The 20,538-nt window shown below is 42.4% G+C and overlaps 1 protein-coding gene across 1 annotated transcript in view; it reads left to right on the plus strand.

The window, feature by feature from the left end:
- rtn3 (reticulon 3) overlaps positions 1-20,538 on the plus strand; it is a 37,201-nt gene that overhangs the window by 1,784 nt on the left and 14,879 nt on the right. The window contains exons 2-4 of the mRNA XM_047599849.1: positions 6,199-6,246; positions 9,657-12,470; positions 19,331-19,538. Of these exons, the coding sequence (XP_047455805.1) occupies positions 6,199-6,246; positions 9,657-12,470; positions 19,331-19,538 (3,070 nt within the window). The remainder of the gene's footprint in view (positions 1-6,198; positions 6,247-9,656; positions 12,471-19,330; positions 19,539-20,538) is intronic.

Consider the following 20,538-nt stretch of genomic DNA (forward strand, 5'->3'; position numbering starts at 1 on the left):
CTGCTGCGTAAAAACTGCACCCCTGGCGTAAAATCCACCGAAAATCTAATTTAAAGAATCGGACTAAACATGTTTTTACTTTTTTACTCTGGAACATGAAGTCAGTCGGACAGAAATTCATAAATTGTGGGATGTGGATGTTTGGTCCAATTGGAAAAAATCTAATACATTGATGCACCATAGTTTCCTGAAAATTACTAATGATACTGAATATAACATAGTGTTGAAGTGAGGTGAATAACACTGAAAATGACTAGGAATCTACAATGACACAGCAATAACCACATTGTCTCACATCATGAAGTAATTAGGTTCACAATTTGTGAATGTTCATAAATGGTTTGCGTCGGTTGAGTCTAGTTTTGTTTATCTTAAAACTACCATTTCCAGTTCGGACTCTGGATTACACGTCTGTGAAAGCGGTTTTTCCAGAAGCCCAAACCAAATAAAGATCACAACTGTTTTTCTTTAACAGCATTCCTTGGCCAGATAGCAGCCATTGCCTTCCACAAACCTGAGTCATCACAGAGCTGCTGAGTCACCTTGTAAAACCTGGCCTTTGGGCCCCACGCTGCATTCTTGTCCTATGGAAACTTTGACTGCAGGCGTTGACTTATGTTCGCTGGAAGGATGTGAACTAAACGCACATGTTCTTGGGTGAACAGTTGAGGAAAGATTACCTATTGATCCGCGGGGAATGGAAACGAGCGTTGGGCTCAGAATGAAGAAGGAACAAGCTTTATTTATAGTCGCTCGTCATTTCTGCCGCATAGCACCGGGCTCTGCACATCAGGTTACGCCATAGGATACGGCGTAACCACCACCCCCCCACACACAAATGAAACTGTAACACGGCAGCGACAACTTCAATGCAAATCCAATTTATTACCTACATTACATCCATCTCCGTCGCAGCTTCCTCCCTGTATATTTGAATTACATTAGGACGGTACTTTACTGATAACCTCCTCTGATGTCCATGTATTTATAGTACAATAGTACAGTTTGTATTTAATTAATATAAAAATAGAGCACACATATAGAGGATACGCACTGACGTCTCTTCCTCCCGTGGCCACGCCCCCTGAGGGGCAAAAAACATGGAGAAATGTATCAGCAAATACAGAGAGAAATCCACAGAAAATGTGGATTATCAGATCAAATTAAGGACAATTAGACTCAACAATGATCCATATAAACTACCAAATAACAAATATTCCATGAACATTAACATGAGGAAAGAAATCAGTTCTCCTGATATTTATATGGACCTGATTTCAACGCCTGGAAATATTATACTAAAGTTTGACCTTTTGGTACTTTATACAACTCAGCTACAACAGCTTTGTACTAGAGTACCTCCTTATTTGGTAAAGTGGATTAGCCTCAGTTTCAGTTAGTTTCAGTTCATTTCAGTTATGATAAATGTAGCTAAATAAGAGATGCTAATGCTAAGAGCTTCACTGAGAAGTAACGTTGGAACTGAAAGAGTTTCTGTCGGCCGTAACTACGACAAAACAACAACAGCCCTCCTGAACGTAATTTAAGAAGTAACTTAAGGTTTGACTTCATCAAAAAATACAGCATAAATTAATATCACCTGACACTAAATGTGAACCACAACACCAGGTTTCTGTGTCTGGATTCTAGTTGTTTCTTCTAATGCAGTGATCGATTCATCAATTTTATCTGTAAACATATATCTGTAACTACTTTTCAAATCTTTTGGTTCAGTCAATCACACAACAGCTCTTCACCTTTTTTTTTTTAAATTAATTTTACAATTTAGACGCCATTAAAGCCTTAAACTAATGCTGCCAATCTCCATGTTCAACTGTCACTTTTTGACACTCAGAGGCCGTAACCATGGAGACTTTCACTTCCTGTGACGTCACGTTCACACCCTCTATTGATGCAGCGTTGCCACGCAAAATATCACAATACTGTGACGTCCATTATTAGTCCCTGTCAAAATGTCTTCCGCTGTGTTGCCGCTGTTGATTGTAAGACATTGTTCCATTGCTGTCGTTGGTGTTAATCTTCAGATTTATCTCAGAGTCTGAGGCCGTCGCAGCTAGAAGATAGAAGATGGCCGGGCCGTCGCCTCTCCAGCTCCTATCACTAACTGATGAGGGACAGTGGCCACAAAGGAAGTGGCACACTTTGTAGCAGGGACCTAATTTCTCAAAGCACATTTCACAAGATATTCAAGGGGGAAGTTGGTTGCGTCATTGCAGGCGGTCTCAAAATCGCAAATGGTTTCAAAACACTGTAAATGATAAAGTTGCAGCACCCTGGACACTTGGCATTAATCCCTCGGCTCAACCTTTTGATCGGTGTAGTTGTCAGTTCGACGTTCCAGCTGTCTGTGCAATCACGTTTCCTCATAGGCATGTTCTAATACGAGCGGCTTAACCTTTATGCCGCCATACATCAACCTCTCCTCTGCTTACAGTTTTACCACACAGTTAGCAATCAGGGTTTTTTTTTTAGTTTAGGCCCCAGATCTTTTAATATAAGTCTCGATCCGATCTTAAATAAACACTAGGTTCTTCATGAAGGCTTTTCTTATGTCTCCTGAGTCACATGTGACTGTGTTAAATCTAATGAAATACAGCTGTCGAAGCTAATGCAGCGCGGGGAGGTTAGCTCCAGAAAAACCTGTATAATGTCAACAGAAATGGGGCTGGTCCAGCTCAGTAATCCTCAAAGATCTCTCTCCTAGCAGCTTGCCAAACATCCACCTTGCATAATTTACAGATTTCTGACTGACTTCGTTTTCTGACTGACAGAAGACATGTTTGGTTGCACCATTTTGGTTCTTCTACTTTGTTTTTTGGCAGTTTTTAAGCTAGCGAACGCTAGTCAAAGGGGAATCGGGAAGTAGGGATGGATATCGAAACGATGCTGGTGCTTAAAGAACAAAAAACATAACAAACTTTGTCCAAAAACGGTGCCTTTTTATTTTTTTAAGACATTTTGTGACGTGCAAGTTGATCAGAATATTAATTTAAATAATATAACTGTCATATTTATCCTAATAAAAATAGTGGCGTGGGGTCTGGCGGGTTTTCAAAGACGCCACATTTCTCAGCTTCTAAAAAACATGCGTCGTCAGATGTTTGGTCAAATTCCAGGTGTTGCCTCCCTTGTTGCAGGTTGCCCAGTCTGCATCTTTTCTGGTGAAGTCCAGCCAAACTTTTGCCGGTTTGGTATGTGAAAGTTCACTTCCATCCATGCTTAGCAATAGAGATAAGGGGGCTAAGTTAATTAAAAATCCAAGTGCACCGGAACGAAGCACCGACATCTGTGGAGCCCATCCCTGTAAGGAGGTGGTTCTGGTTTTACAGCAGACCTAAAGTGAATGACTTGCAGAAGATCAGGCTTGGCTGAAACCCAACCTGCCACCGATCTGATCATCAAGGCCTGGTTCGGGCCTGATACCAATCTGGACGTCCCTAGCTAGCAAGGCCCCTACATTTGTGGCTACTCTGGGTTTTGTGACCCTCCCATGATCATGACATTGTTCAGGGAACCCACTAATGATTTTATTCCGGAGAGGTGTTTAATATCAAGCGGAAAGTGACGCACACAGCAAAGCTTCAAGGAACACACAGTTCTTTCAGGCTCTCTCTGCTTGTGATTGCCAAGCTGACCCTCCTCCTCCTTCCTCCTCCTCCTCCTTCCTCCACTCCCTGCTGGAGAGGGCCGTATCACTGAGGTCATAGAGGCGATCAGATAGCCCTTGGGGGGAATGGACGGTGCAGGATAGCTGGAGTACCAGGCCAGAAATTGCATGCATTGCGGTAGACACACTCGGCCCAATTACCGCCAGTGCTCGGGTGCGAAGCCCGAGGCCACAGCGTTGGAGCTGATTGCACGTTCGTGCCTGCCAAGAAAGTATTTATCATAAATGAACAACTTAAAGGTATTTTAATGACGACTGTCACTGATTTAAAGGCAGAGTCTGACCTTTGTCCCAGAGACGCCCCCAGAACACACAAAGACGTTTGTTAAAGCTTCACCTCTGAATATTCTCTTTGGTAAAATGGATGAAATGATTGTGTTGTTTTATGGAGCATTGCAGCTGGATTATTTTAGCTTAGAGTTGGTCTGAATCAGAGGTTAAAGCAGATTGAATATTATAACCACTGCTGCTACTAGTAGGAAAATCACTTGCAGACATGTCCGAACAGCTTTAAAATAAAAACCAGCTCGTCCACTGCACTCGAAATACCTTAAAACCGATTTAATGCATCGTTAAATCGAAACAAACCAACGTATTTAAAAGTGTCTGTTCGCTCAGTTTCATATATAAATGACATATATCTTTTTTCCTCTGTGTTGCACTGCTGTTTTTGTCTTATATTCACACTTTCTCTACAGATTCCCGCTGGCAGCATAAGCAGATTCGTTCGTGTAATGTTTTCAATATGAATGTGTCGTTCAGTTTAATATTCCCATATGGCTCGCATTTATACTTTCACCCCCCTTAACTCTCCCTCCGGCAAATGTGGACATGCAAGTAAAACTTAAAAGGTGTGGGGGTCGGGAGGGTGGCAGCAGAACGAATCTTTTGCGGAGGAATGCTGCATCGCGAGGCCACGCCAACCCCAAACCTGCCCGGCCTGTAACACCTCCGGTGGAACTGAACCGAAGGGAGACGCCACACCTTCGTCTTTAGTCCTTCGCTGTGACTCAAGGCATTCCTCTCCTGGCATTCCCAGGCCTTATGATGACAGGGAGGAGGCGGCGTGAGTTCCTAATGGCTTCCTGTAGAAACTGTATTCAAAAGTCCAAGTTATGCAAAGCCACTCAATGACGATTAGACAGACCCAAGCATTCCTCACCACACCCCTATCTGTGCTGTATCTGCTCTTTTTTCTTTTGCAATCCATTTCCATTGGTAATCCCAATTTAAGGCCTTAAAAACTCATAAATATGAGAATATTATGTCTTAAATTACACGTAGTCCAATCTTAAATCCTTAACGTCCATGTATTACGCCTTCATTTGCGGTATGACCCCCTCTGACCCCGGCCTATTATTAGTGTTGGCCCACCCCAGGGATGTCCTGAGTTCATAGTTGAATGACAGTTAAGTCATTCTGAGTCATTACGTTTCTTGCAGTTCTCAAATTTAACCCATAATCGTCTTAAAAAGTCTTAAATTTCACCAGTTGGAACCTGCAGAGACCCTGTAGAAGGTGTCTCCGAGGATTTCTTTGAGCCGGATAAGCTCAGCAACACTACTAGACTCATCCCTGTTGCGGTAATTGAATTTTAAAGTCAACTTTCTTTGTGCATCGACAAAAACTCTCATCATCAAAACTAATGGGACGCACAAAAATATTAATATACAGCTAGCTTAGCATTAACCTCCTGAGTAGGGAGTCATTCAGCCGTTTGTCCTATTTGTTTCCTGTGTTGTCGCTGCTTGTTGCATCCTACAAGACATCATCACAGATACTGGAGATCGCATCTGTAAGGTTTCCTAATACTTTGTTAGAATAAGTGAGTCTACGAAGATTCCTGTGATTGTTTTATTTGTTTATTTTAGGGAAGGTTGCCTCATCATCGCAAACCATGTCGTCGGTGGCACGTGCTTCGACGTATGTCGTGATTTATTCGCTTCTGCTGGACTGCGACGCATCCAACGGACGCATAAATCCAACTTTTCTTTTTCTGTTCTTTGCAAGTTCTCACCGTCTTTCACATTTCCCTACTAGATTTTTATGTGTGAACTGAAAAGTCACATAAAATGGGTTCCCTCGAAATACATTTTCAAGTGCGTGGACGAGCTCGTCGGATGAGGTGGAGCTCTGGGTAGTTGTGAGCGAGGGTAAAGCCGACGTCTTCGTGTTCTGTGGCTGGTTCCTTGGCGTAGTCCCGTTTGTGGGGGAAACACTTGTGCGCTTGGTAAACTGTCTTGCTTGTGTAGCAAAATATAAGTGCATGTGTTAAAGTTGTTGTAGGGCTGCTGAAGTAAACCATAAGAGAACATGCATGGGGCTCTTTTTAATATTTTATGTTGTAGTCCATGTATGGCATACAGAGTTGTTAAGGCTGGATAAGTTAACTCTTGTTCTCTCTTGATTTGAATGCCTTCATTTCAGAGGGTGCAGTGGATAGGAGTTCTTCTACCTTTTCTTTTCTTTCTTCTACGATGATCATTCTTCTGTCCTTTTTATTTTTCCAGATTCCTTTCTTTCCTCTTCGCCTGTATCTCTCATTCAGTCTCCTCAAGGCAAGTGTATGGTTCTCTTACGCTGCTCGCCTCCCTCTATCCCTCTATCCTCTAGTCTCTCGCTAGCCTGCTGCTGTGCTGCTCTACATCACCCTTTCTAGTGCCCCTCTCCTGATTCTCAGAGTCCAGTAAACCATTGCAAAGAAACTCCCAATGAAATGAAACTCCAGTCTTAGCCTAGATCCTTCACCACCTCGACCCTTGTCATGCCATACCATCTGTTTAATACCGCCAACCCAGAGTCGCTGCACTAATTACAAGTTAACCAAGCTCCAGATTTCAGTAACATATGGTAATGCTAATTGTCTTCACCACCCCCGCCCCAGTCTCGGATGCTACCTTTCTAGCTCCGGGCGTCTTGACCCTTTTGATGGTTTTTGTTTATTGATCGGGCAGCAGGAAGTTCATCCTCAAGCCTCCACCAGTAAAACATATATACATATTATGGTACAGTTTGATATTATGCCCCTCCCTTGACGTGATCAAACACGATTCACATGTAAAGCCCTGCCTCTGGAGCTCCGAGCAGTCTGGTCCAGTTAATGTCTGCTAATGAGCATTATTTAGGTCAGCATCACTCACTGTAGGTTCAATATAATCCCAAGATTGCTGCCTTATTTTAAGAAAGCAGAGAAGTTCAAGTTCACATTGTGAGCGCAAGAGCTGGAACCTAAAAATGGATCACGTTGTTGTCCCAGGGGGATGATTGTACCTTCCTGCTGCCCTAGTATCCGAACCCCTCCTCTCAAGTCCTAGTAACAACTGGGTCCGGGAGGATGAGTGGCACTGGAGATATCATCAACCACCCAGTGGCCTGGGCATGCCATTACCTATAGCTGCTCGCTCACCCTCTACCCAAATATCTGCTTATCAAGCTTTGTGCATGTCTCACATCATTGCTTAAGCATTTAAAATAGGTTTTACTTATCAACTTTTTTTTTTCTTTTGCTAAGAATCTGACATTTTTAGCAAAGTTGTGAATTTGCACTTGTATGTGAATACTGTGAAAGTGATGTTTGGTAAATGGGTTAGGGTTAGAATAGGGATGTTCTGGTCAGCGTTGGGCCGATTCAGGCATTTTTGTGATTGACTTCAGTCAACCCCGATCTTTTAGTAGTTATTTATTTTAGGGTTGTCATGAGCCAAAACCACTTCACCGTAGCATAAAAACATCTTATTCCTCTTCTCTTTTAATAGTGCTTTGCAAAAAATCAAATAAGAGGAAGAGGAGACAAAATCATGTGACTATTAAATTTTGATCATTATTACATTTCTAATAGTTGTCACACACATAACCATGCAGCTCCAATCATCTCCTCCTTACTGCACATTACATAAATCAGACATGGAGGCCCAATTAGGTTGATGACCACTGTCTCGTTAATGTGAAAAGTTGTCGACAACTTAATCTTGAGTCCTCTTCATAACAGAATTATAGTGTAGGGTCTAAAAGAGTAGCCCGGTGCTGTCTGACATCCACAGATCTCTCTATCTGTTCTCACAGCATTAGCTGTTATGGAATTTGTTTACAAGCACGGAGCCAAAGGACTACAACGCCGTGGCTAGATGGAAAGTCCATTCATGTGGCCTAGTTTGAACAAGGCATTGTATTGTGGCACAGGGGGGTGGCGGCGGTCCTATCCAAGACAAAGTGGACCAGTCAGTTGGGCATCAGTGGAAAAGTCTGTATCTGTGCACAGGGAGGGGTGGGGTTATGGCATCATACAGACAACACCACTAACAATTCAAGGTTCGTTTGAAGTTGGAACAATCTGGGCCTCATGTTATCTAGACAAAATCAATCTATCCAAATCACTTTTTAAATAAATACTGATTATTTCATGGAAGTATTAGATTATTACTTCCTGATAAAGCTGCCAGTTCTCTGAAATTAAAGCTTGAAAACGACGTAGGGAGATCGTTGGTGCTTGAGGAGAACATGTGATTGTTGGAGCAGTTGCTTAGAATGTGTTTGGAGGTTGTCACCTTCAGGATTGCCCAGGGCTACATTGTCTGGTTGTAAAAGTCTCCTCAGCTGTGTGGCTGAGAAAGTTGGAATGTTCCTAAAATGACCTGATTAACTGCACAAAGGCAGCAGTATTATCTAACTCTTAGCATACTTGTTGTCATTTTGTATTGGGATATTGAATAATTGGCACAATGTTATGAAAGGCGGTTGGCAAAATCCAAATTACGTTGCTGCTGGCAACAAACAATTGAACTTTGTTGAATTATTATTTTGGGTAATTCGCAGTTGTTGTCTAATAAGTTTATTGGCCTGTTGTGAGCTTGTCAAGGTTTCCTGGTGATTACTACTTTCAGAGAGAAGACAACAGTGTTATCTTTTGTTAAACTGCATGCTTGTTGGTGTACAGGTCTACATTACAATTAATTTGACATCCGGGTTCATCTGAGAACAAAGGGCTTCATGACCTTTTGCTTCTTTGCCTTTTAACTTGTCCTGATCGGTATTGGGTCCAACTGATCGATCAAAATGATCGGATCTTAGATCTCTTGCTAATTTTTCATGTTAATTTTATGTATTGTTACATGAAAGGTTGACTAAAAGTTAACCTGACCAAGCCTAACAGGTTCCGACTTTTTCAGATTTGGCACAAACATTGATTAGAACTCAAGAATAAACTGAACATATAAACACGTTTTTGTCCACAACTCAACTGATGAACATAATACGTCAAAAATGTTGTTGTTGACGTTTGACACACATTCACCTGGTTGAAAGGATTTAGTGGATCAATTTCTTGGGCAAAAAGTCATTGTGACAACATTTTAACAAATACAGTGGGAACAAATAATGTCATTTACATAGTTATATCTTATACTTTGTACAAATAGCAGTTGTATTAACCTTTTATAGAAAATTTAAAAAAATATTACATCATTGTATAACCTTTATACATGTCACAGATTTTGAGGGCAGACTAAAAGTTAAGCAAATACCATTGATTATTTTTGTTGACTTGATGATAGCTGTGTGTGTGTAGCAACCTTCATGAAACACACTTTCAGGCTTCCTTGACAAAAATGTATTTTATTCACAAACAAGTCAACACTATCAAACAGAACCAGTGTATAACAGGACATAAACGCCTGCTATACATACTGCAGCCAATGTACATGATCATCATGTCCACTCATGATTTATTTAAGTTGCCACACTAATTGTTACTTGATATGAAGTAGTTAAGAGCAGCATGCAAAAACTGAAGATCCCATCCATTATATGAATCTGCCAACATTTTCCATGATGCAATGCATGACTGCTTGGGCTGCTACATTAAGGCCACGCTGAATTATATTAGAAGTGCATGGTAGTTTAGTGTATGTTTCTTCTTGACATTCCCTTCTTTCTTCCTCTTTACTTTTGTGCTTCCTGCATGGTGATGCAGACAAAAGAGTGGTACTGGGCTCCGACAAGCCCTGCGAAGGTGTAGCAACATCCCTTCGCTTTCCTTCTCAACCCGGTTCATTCTCCCCTGGTAATTTTGGGAGTGAAGCAGGGTCACCAGATGGACAGCCGGACTCACCAATAAAGACATCTCCTGTTTCTGAGCGCATAAAGGCACTGGAAGCTCTGGCTGCAAAAAAGAAGGAACCTGATTTTAGAAGTGACGGAGGTTTCTCTCACTTTAGGGACCGCCACCATGAGAAATCTCCCACTGAGACCCCAAAATCTCCCACTGAAACCTCAAAATCCCCCAGTGAGACCACAAAACCTTTCACAGAGACCCCAAAATCTCTCCCCCCAAAGTTTCCCACTGAAACCCCAAAATCCCCCAGTGAGACCACAAAACCTTTCACCGAGACCCCGAAATCTCTCCCCGAGACCCCAAAATCTCCCACCGACACCTCAAAATGTCTCGATGAGAAAACTCCATCATCTGTCCAGAAAAAGGGAGGTTCTATTGATCAGGAGTCACCAGAGTCCCCCTTTGAAGTACTTGGAGATTTGAGACAAGTAAACGAGTTTGAAGAAACGGAAGAGTGGATGAAGGCTCATTTACCTCCTGTGCCAGACTTTGATACAGTAGGTTTAATCAAAAGCAGCAATGTTGTTGCATCAAAGGACAAAGAGACAGATGTGGTTATACACGATGCCCCTGCTGCCTTTGCTGGTGTACCCGATGCTTTTATGGATTCTCCTGTTGAAGCCCCAAAACTGAAAGATGAGTTCAGTGATACCCAGAAGCAACCAAGTGTCGAAGAGGAGTTTGACTTGAGCTTTTTGCCAACTGCTTACGTGTGGGATCAGCAGGAAAAATCCGGAGTCCAGGTTGCGCCAAACCCCGATTCAGTAGTTGCGTCTTCACCTGCTCCTCCTGCAGGTTTTGGCTCCCCATCTCCTCCTCCCTCCCCTCCAGCTGACACGGATAATAAACACAGTGTTTGCGACGAGAAGAAGCCCACTTGGACTGGAGTTCTGGAGCCCCCAGAGGCAAGTGAGGCAGACAGCTCGGGGGACTCGGATGATACCGTCATAGAAGATGGTGTCAGTGCTCCTGCATCCGCCCACACTACATCTGTTGAAGCACCAGTTTCAAATGATGCCACCATTACGTCTCCCTATGCGACTCCCGATGTTCCCACTGCAGAAAAGGACGCCCCTCCACCAAGGTCTGAGAGGAAGCTTATGCAGGTTCCAACAATTAATGTTATTGAGACAGACGAGCCAAATTACAGTGAAGAGGAGATGGAAATGGAACCTGAGGAAGATGATGACTATGAAGTCATAAAAGGCCCAGCAAGGGAGGCTCCGAAAACCTCCGAACCAGAGCCAGAAGACCAGGAAACCGAACCTCCCAGAATGCGCCCCTTAGAAACAGAATTCATGGAAGGCTACTCTCCTCCGTCCTCGCCTGTGGACTCTGATACTGAATACTCACCCAAGCACAAACCAATCACATCTACTCTTGAAACAGTCAATCAGGAATCTGAACCCAAATCTCAGCCCCTTCCTAATCCACCAGAGTCTGAATCATTACAAGCAGAACCTGATACGACACAGGCTACTGCAAATAAAGTAAACGATGAACCTTGCCCTTTCATTGGCCAAAATGAAGAAGTGGATTTCCCAGACAATGAAGATGAGTGGTCAGATGAACCGCAGGATATCCTGGTCAAACCTTGCTTGACTGATCTTACATCTAAGGAGTCATCTCTTGACACCCAATCCAAAATGGATGAAAAGTCCAATACAGTTGCAAAAGAGGCTTATATGGATACAGTTCCTCTGTCTAAAACCAGCTTCATGCAGGATGACATCTACGACAGACAATCATTTGATTATGACTATGATTCAGTCTCTCCCTTGGATGACATTGACGATAAAGGGCTAAATAACGCTAAGGAACGGTTTCTTTCTGATCCTTCTCAAATCCTGATTGAATCACTGAATCCAAGCACGGCTCAGAATGATCTTCCAGAGGACAATCAACGTCTCTGTGATCTGACTTCACTGAAAGACGATGAAACCTTGCCCAAGCCAGTTAGTGAGCCATCTAAAAGGGAATATCCCCAAGATCCCTATTCCTGTTTCCAAAGCGAGACACTAAGCGGCGACATTGAGCAAGATTTTGACAAAAAAATGACCAGTGATACTTTCGCAGACGACGTGACAAAGGGCGACATCCTTCCATTGCACAAACCTGGTTCAGACACCCAGGTGGACAGTAAAGAAGCCCCCCAGGCATCCAGCACAACAAGCAACTCAGAATTAATTGAGAATGACGGTACTGTTTCTGAACCTTTGGACAGTTTTGTGGAGTTCATGCGGGAGTGCCTGAAATCAAGGCAGGATGAAGAGCTTGACAACGTGCACCAAGATGTTCCCCCAAACACTGAGCTCTGCAAAACTACTGTGCCTCCTTCCCAGTCCCCTCCAACCATGGTCATGGATCTTGAACAAGAACAGCTCACGATCAGCGCTCTCAAAGAGCTAGGCAGCAGTCAGGAGGAGGAGGAAGAGGAGGAGGTGAAGACAGTGAACCTCCAGTCAAAGGGATCGGACCAAGACGAAGTTAAATCCAACACTACATCTCTACAGCAGTCGTCCTTTACCTCAGTTTCTAGTCCTCCAATTTCCCAAAGCAACCGTGCATTCGACAGCACTTATTCCAAAGAGGTAGAAGCCATCGACGAATGGATGGCTGAAGCCTATCATCTTGCTGAGCATGTCTTGACAGCAATACTAACCCACTTATCAGGTAACCCCTCTTCCATCTGGGCAGTAGGCCTGCTTACCCCATGCAGTCCCATCAGCTGGACTCCTTTTCTCACTTGCACCTTGAAACTGCCTGCTCATTAAAAAGTTTTCATGAGGGCTTTCAAAATTAACGTGTTAATGCAAATTCCACTAACACCACGCGATTAACTCCGCACTTCTTATGTCGTCGATCCGCCCTGAATTTGTGCAATCGGGAACTAATCTGATCCCACTTGTTTTCCACAGCGTAATGTTGCTGATTGAAGTAATTTCACCCTGTTGAGGGCAGTAAAACATCCTGTAACATCAAAACTGTAATTTGTTATCGTTCGTTATCATTTGTATTTCCAAGGTACAAGATTCTTAAGGTTAAGGTTAGGTTAGGTAAGGTTAAGATTCTTTAATTCACCTGTTCCAAATGTATCATTAAATAATTAGATGCATTAATAGACATAATTTTAACCTGTCATTTCGAGTTGATGGAATGAAAGCTTTAGCTTTGCTGTCTTTTTTCAGATCCAGTTGACTGTGAGCATATTTCGTGCACTAACATGGCCCAAAGTGTCAAGGGCGAGTTATTACAGCATGCTAACACATGCGCGGCCTCAAATGTCAAAAGCAGTTAGGTAATCGGAGCAGGTGTTCTCGTGACAGAATGTCTAAATACCTGATGCACTAAGGAATACCAGAGCTGACTCCCCTTGCAAAGACACACCCGTCAAAGGACAGGGAAGCTACCTTCAGACTTGGTTTTAATGCTTGAAGGCATTTCACAGCAATGATTGTACTGCCTACTCCTAGTTAACGTGTTTGAAACCCCCATGTTGAGTTTCTATATGCATAGTCAGAACTGGAGTAGACTTAAGTCTTTCTCTTGAAACCTGCAAGTGTCTATTTGACGGGCTAGCTAAAGCTGTAAGGATTCCACTTGTCACAGATATTATTATAGCAGCCAAGCCACGGTGTATGCGACCCGGACACTAGGGTCGCATATGGTCTAGTGATCCCCTCCCAACCCCCACAACCACCACCATCATTTGAGCCTATGACCCTTCTCCTGCCCTCTGTTCTTTATAGCTCGGCAGCGTTCCTTTGATAGACTGGGCAGGGTGGGGGGGGGGGGGGGGGGGGGGGGTCGGGCTTTAAATATGGCGGCCTAGTGTTGGCTTGCAAGAATATTAGAAGTCACGCGGAGTACAGTCAATCCCCCAGTGTCGGGTTTCTACCTTGATGTAACTTTCCACAGCCACCCTCAGTGGAGGCCACGCATATCTAGAGGCCCGACCGCTCTCCAAATTATTTTTGGTGTGGTAATTTGTTCAATGGTTTCAACAAGATGTCATCTCGCTAGCAGTGTAGTTTACTGTCTGGTCTTTCGGTCCTCACCTGGCCAGCTCGCTCTTCCTCTTGATGGTCAACTGAGTGTGTTGAGTCTTCATTAAAAGTTCACTGGAATGTGAACAAAATGCTCCAACTAAAAGTATTGTGTTTCAGGGGTTGCAGCAGCTAGTGTTGCAGTTCACTCTCCCCCTCCTCCTCCTCCCCCTCCTCCCCACACAACCTCCACTACAGATGAATACATAAAGGCTGGTATGCAGACAGTAATCCTAACACATTGACTAGTACGTCTGCATGGGTTGCATACTCTGACCTTGAGCTTACCCACCCCAAAACCTCCAGCTGGTGCAATAATAAACCAAGCGGAAAGTGTCACCATATATAGGTGTGAAGATTCATTCAGTTTAGCTTCACTTTAAAGCCAAAATACCCATTGTTCCTGCGATAATAAGTGTTTAGTTTGCTAATTGTAGTTTTCAACAAGGAGTTTTTTTCTTCTTTTTCTCGTTCCGATCAGGAACCTATGTTTTTGACTTTTTTTTTTTTTTTCTCCCCCTGCAGCCGTGAGCTAGTGCTATTTTAGTGCTCCTCTGCAGTGCTGCTCCACATCTCAGTAGGTCATTATGCAGGCTGCGTTTTGGCTTGGTGAGTTTGTTTTAGTGGGTTTGCCTGTTCTCATGCTGACTCTTGAGTTTTGCTACGTCGCATTACCAGTTTTGGTTCAAATATTCACGTTTTTCTTTAACAAATCCACACAACTGTAGCCAGAACTAGTCCCTACGTCGATCACTTGTCTTGCTGTACTAGTAGTTTATTTGGCGCACAAGCAGGTGGCGTCAACTAGCTCTATATATATATATATATAGACTTTAACGGTTATAGGCTTTGTTTTAATACTTGAATCGAACTGGACATTTGTCAGAGTTGCTTGTTAATGAGTGATGGATTTGCTGGGTACTGTGGGCTATTGTTACTCCTGATCGTCACAAGTTGTTCTCAAATAAAATAACAGAGGAACCTGAACTCCTGGTTACTTTTCAAACACACTAATCCATATGTCACATCCTTCTAATCCATAGTCAGAAGTGATTAATGCTTTTCCGTGCCCAGTCTGAAGAAGATCGATGTGGTGTAGAGGAAACTTTGGTCGGAGTAGTTGAGTTAAAGTGATCATTGTCAGGATCAAGTTATTCTTTATGTTTTATTGTTTTGTGGCATTTTTGACCTGAGACGATAAAGACGGACGGTGGAACTTCACCAAAAGTTAAGCCAAAGCAAGTAGAGCTCCCCCTGGTGACTGAAGGCTGCAGTACAGATCATAAACTCCACCTCCTCAATGCTAAACTAAAACACTAAAATACACATTAAATCATTTTTTTTTGCAAGGATGGTTCCATTTCCATCCATGGAAGATGAAAAACATACAAGCTTTGTCCATAAACGATGCCTTTTATTTTTATTTTTAAGGCATTTTGTGACATGCAAGTTTAACAGGATATCAATTTAAATAATATAAATACAACTAACTGTCATAATCATCATAATAAAACAGTGGCGTTGGGTCAAAGATGCTACATGTCTGGGATTTAACAAAAAAAATGCTATGTGTCGTCAGACGTAGTAAAATTCCAGGTGTTGCGTCTTTTCAGGTGAAGCACAGTCAAACTTTTGACGTTTTTTTGACGGATTTTGAAGGTTCACTTCCATCCATGTAGGTGGAAAAACTGACGTCACGTGTAGCATTAGCAATAGAGCTAAGGGGGCTAAGCTAATGAAAAATTCAGTGACACCGAAATGAAGCACCTAAATGTGTGTGTTGCTTTCCGGTCTGGTTACTACCGTTGGCGTCAGCACCGAGCGTCGGTACCCATCCCTGAAGGCGACTAGTCATGCGACTAGTCATGCTGATCGGTTGGCAGTTGCCATGCCAACCGATCAGCATGACTAGTCGCATGACTAGTCGCCTACAGGGATGGGCACCGACCGATATGTAAACCGTGAGAGTTGTGAAAACAATTTCTAGAACTAAGTTCAGTGTCTGATCCAACATTTCCTTGTAACTGGTGGAGGTAGAGCAGAGTGGTCGTATTGATTAAACACAAAAGTGAGTGAGTTTGGGGGAAGTGTGGGTGGGGCATCGATATCATGGCTCCGCCCTCAGAACATACTGATCAGACTCTGGCTCCAAAGTCACAAGATGGTGCATATTTATGTAGAGTCTACAGTTTTTTCACCAACCAACCACCAGTAAAGGCTGAAGTCTCGGCTGGAGCCGGATTTAAATAATAATCTAAAGCTGCATAAACAGCGTTTTTCTCCCAGGATTCATTTTCTCAGTGAGTTTGAACTCAAACCTGTGACTGTTCAGCTTTAAGAGTGAAAACAGGCCACCACGCCTCTGCAGCCGAGACACATGGAGACGAGGAGGCAGCCAGAGAGGGATAATGAACTGCCTCCCAGTGGGTACTGGCAGCAAAGCATGCTGGGAGGACGCACACTCCCCTGCGGTGGTGGGTGTGGAAACCCCGCTCATTGTTTTGTTTGTTGCTTCACGGCTGCAGATATTAGTAACGGTGCACATTCACCACGGAGTTAAACTCTTCTTCTCTTTAGATCATGTTTTTGTTTCTGTGTCATAAACAGACTCTATTCTTATTTAGGTATTTGTAGTAGTACAAATAAAATACCCTGTAGTATGAGTAGAGGCTCAAATAAAGTTTATTAGTATTAGAAGTAAACAAAGTACTCTGTAGTATGGGTAGTAAATAAAATACTCTGGAGTTACAATAGTAAATAAGCTAATCTGTAGTATTCGCAGTAATGCAAATTAAATACTCTGTAGTAGTAGTACTACTAGTGCAAATAAAGTACTCTGCAGTATTATTATTTTATTATTATCATATTGTGGAAGTGACGATAAACTCGTCTTGATTCACTGAAGCGAACATTGAGGAAATGAACTGTGTAGTTGATATAAATTAAATATACAATAACCCTCCAGTAATCCTGTATCCGTTAAATATCTACACGGTAATCCTGGATTAATCCTTGAGGCTTGGTTCTCTCAACATGGACAATGGAGGATGATTAATTATTCCTGTAATGAATGTGTCATTAACTATTACAGTTGGCTAACGATTAACTAGTTTTAGTCAGTCACAGCTAAAGTCAACATTTAGATCCGCCAGCTGTTTCAGTCGCTGTCGAATCTAAACGTCTTTTGTCAGGACGTTCGCTGACTCAGGACGACGTCACAATTTCGAACGAGAAACCGACGTTTAACCCTTTAAAAAACGAATGATTACCGTAATTTAACGTTGCCCTTTACAGTCAATATGGTGTCATTACAGTAATTTCAGTGATAAACATATATACATATATTTGTAGGGACATGGTAACAGTTATGACACAACAAATGAGACAGAAGCTATGATAACGTAAAACAAAATAAATATCCGATTGATATATATATTATATGCAATATATATCTTTTTGAAGTCTCAGTGACTACCGTAATTCCTCTAATAGTGGCTCAGGGCTTTATTTACTACTTACAATTAGTTTATTTATTTGTTTGTGTAAACCACGCTCCCTGCCATTAGAAAGAGAAAAGGTTAATATAAAGTGTTTTTATTGTCATTATACAACGAAATGTACGTTTTCTGACCTTTTTTAACGTCAAAATAAACAAATATGTGAACCCGTCACATGTTTGAGCTTGTTCTACCGAGTTTAAATTTTTAAAGATACATTCTAGGTTAAATAACCGGGGTTTGTATCCTGTAGTATTCATGGGAAACATAACCTAATCACCGACATCCAACTTTTAGCTATACATGGTAAACAGTGTAGTGGCTTAACGGCCTACATCAAATACTTCATTTAAGAAGCTTACGGAGTCGGCTTAGGCTGCTTACACCCTGTAATTATGTTAAACTCCTTCTGTGAAGTCGATATCAAGTCTTTTAATTGTGGTGTCTATAGCCCACACATGTGCCTGCAGTTTCAGTCGCTACGTTAGCGTGTGCAGGTCCTATATACAGTAGCTTGTGTTCCCATTTAAAGATGCTGAGGCCCGACCAGTTCCCTGAGGCGTCGGCCCACGTGGTTTCTCCACCACCACCACCACCACCACTACTTCTTACACAAGTCTTTTTCAAACACCCTCTTTCCTTGTTCCCCCTCCACACACAGAGGGAGTGGTGGCTTCAGAGCGCCAACCCATTCCAGCGTTACGTAACCCTGCCTTGTATAGAGGCTCCCGCTTCTTCTGCATGCACGACTCCTCACAGGACATGCATACAAACATGAAACTGGCATCTAGAGCAAGGTTCCTTCCTCGGGTTATTCTGGGGCTGCGTACAGGAGACTCGTGATCCATGTCCATGTTTTACTGGGACAGATTTGGTTTGGGACCCAAACTTTGCACCAGACAAAAAAAGAAAAGAAAAGAAAAGAACCAGGTCTTTTCAATTCAAACCTTGATCCATGTTTGAATGAATGAAGACTTTATTTCAAACGTGAGGAAACACAATTTAGTTTCTCAGTAATTAACAGTTGATTTTAGTTCACAAATTAACTATGCACATATTTAAATGTATGTCCAACGAACTCATGAATATACACATTTACATACAGAAAACCATGTTTTTGCTGCTTGGATATCACTTGATTTGTCAGTATAATTTGTCAAATAGTAGTACTACAGTACTACAGTCGTACTAGTATTGGTTGGTCAGGACTAAACTGCTTATGTTTTATTTTATTATTATTAACCTTTATTTAACCAGGTTGATCCCATTGAGATACAATGACCTCTTTTCCAAGGGAAGCCTGGGCCGAGAGAGCGGCCTAGGAAAGTTGCGACAATTAAGAACAAACAGCAACTCACACAATAACTACAAACAAATAAAATACATGGAAGATTTACAAAAAAACAAAAAAAAAAACAATGGTAGTAGGACTCAGGATTTACATTAAACGAGAACAAGTGTGATATTTAGCTTTGTTCTGCAGTGAGTCTCATGCAGCAGGTGCAGATTAAACAGTAATTGTTTTGGGTTTTAGACATTTAATTGCTTAAATATACTTGTGCTAGTTTGCACTAAAGCAAAGGCAAATAACTGGAGTTATTTATAGGTTATTACACTGCTGGTCAGCCCTGCTGGAGATCTGAAATGAGTTTAACACCCCTGTGCTGTACGGCTGGACAACAGTGACGATATCCAGTTGCTGCTTCTGTTTTGAATGGTCCCGAACTACCATTAATCAAACTGTACCCTCTCAAAAATCCAATCATTTGCTCTTTTTTTTAATCATTTTAAAATGGTAAAAGTTGAACTCCATCTCTACTAGGTACTCGGTATCCGATACCAAAATCGATACCAGTACCGATACCAGCACCCTTAAAACGATACTGATGCTAATTGAGTACTTCATTTGACAAACCACAGTCTCGCAGCTAAGTGTGTCGACCTTTCGTTGTACCGTGACTCTAACCCCCGTCCCCCTTTCTCCCACCAGTTAAGGATCTGATCCACTGGCGAGACCCCAAGAAGTCGGGCGTGGTGTTCGGCCTGTCTCTGCTGATGCTGCTTTCCCTGGCGGCCTTCAGCGTCATCAGCGTCGTCTCCTACCTGCTGCTGGCTTTGCTCTGCGTCACCATCTCCTTCCGCATCTACAAGTCTGTCATCCAGGCCGTGCAGAAGTCCAACGAGGGACACCCCTTCAAGTGAGACCCCATGTCTTTACAGAGTCACTGCTGGTTTACCTTTAGATGGACATTCCTTCAGGTTTAGATTGAGACGGCTCAGTTAAAGCTAGGGCTTGCCCCCCCTGATACAGTACGGGCCTTTTCCTTATTGGGTTTTTCCATGGCTTGGTGCATGGTAAGTTTCTCCATACAGGAACATGTAAATATAAGGCAGCAGATACAAAACAAATTCTCCTAGTGGGAGTCATTATCCACTTTAACGTAATCCCAAAACCTAATCCCAAAGAGTCACCCCTTCCTCCCTTCCCCAGTCTACTAAGCAGACATTCATAAGATGCTGTTCAGTCATTGTACAGACCTGTGAAATTTCTGATGCCTTCCAGTGTCTTAAAATGACTCGACAAGCTGTTGTTGTACCCACCGAAATTACCGAAAAGTTAGTTATTTAGTTGTTATGACTGATATTTACTCTCCAGTGAGCATAAAAAAACAAAAATTGGTGTTGAATCAAAGAATAAAAGTGCTTCACAGCATTAAAACATACCTTAATTAAAGTACATTGATTAAAATCTCAATTAAAACTCACTTAGGACTCTGTTAACGCGTACTCAGCCTGACTTTGTGACTCCTGTCTTGGCTCATAGCAGCTGAGGTAACAGAAATACTTGCGATGTCAGCTGGGCTTCGTAACCGGACACCCCCTTTTCAGTGATTTGCACATGCCGTTATAAGGCCTGCAGAGATACCAGAATAGAGGTGGGAACCACAAAACCACTCACAAAACCATACTAGTGCTGTAACGTTGCCATGTGTTAACATGGTGCAGTGATTCTGCATAGCAAGACGACAATCTACAATACGTCTGTGTGTCTGGATTCCATTTGTTTCTTCTAATGCAGTGATCCGTTTACTTCTCTTTTCTATCTGTAAAAAAAATATCTCTGACGTCTTTTCAAATCTGTTGGTTCAGTCAATCACACAACAGCTCTTCACCTCGTTTAAGTTGATTTTAAGTTTA

The sequence above is a fragment of the Mugil cephalus genome, chromosome 1, assembly GCF_022458985.1.
Source record: "Mugil cephalus isolate CIBA_MC_2020 chromosome 1, CIBA_Mcephalus_1.1, whole genome shotgun sequence".
NCBI classification, from domain to species: Eukaryota; Metazoa; Chordata; class Actinopteri; order Mugiliformes; family Mugilidae; genus Mugil; species Mugil cephalus.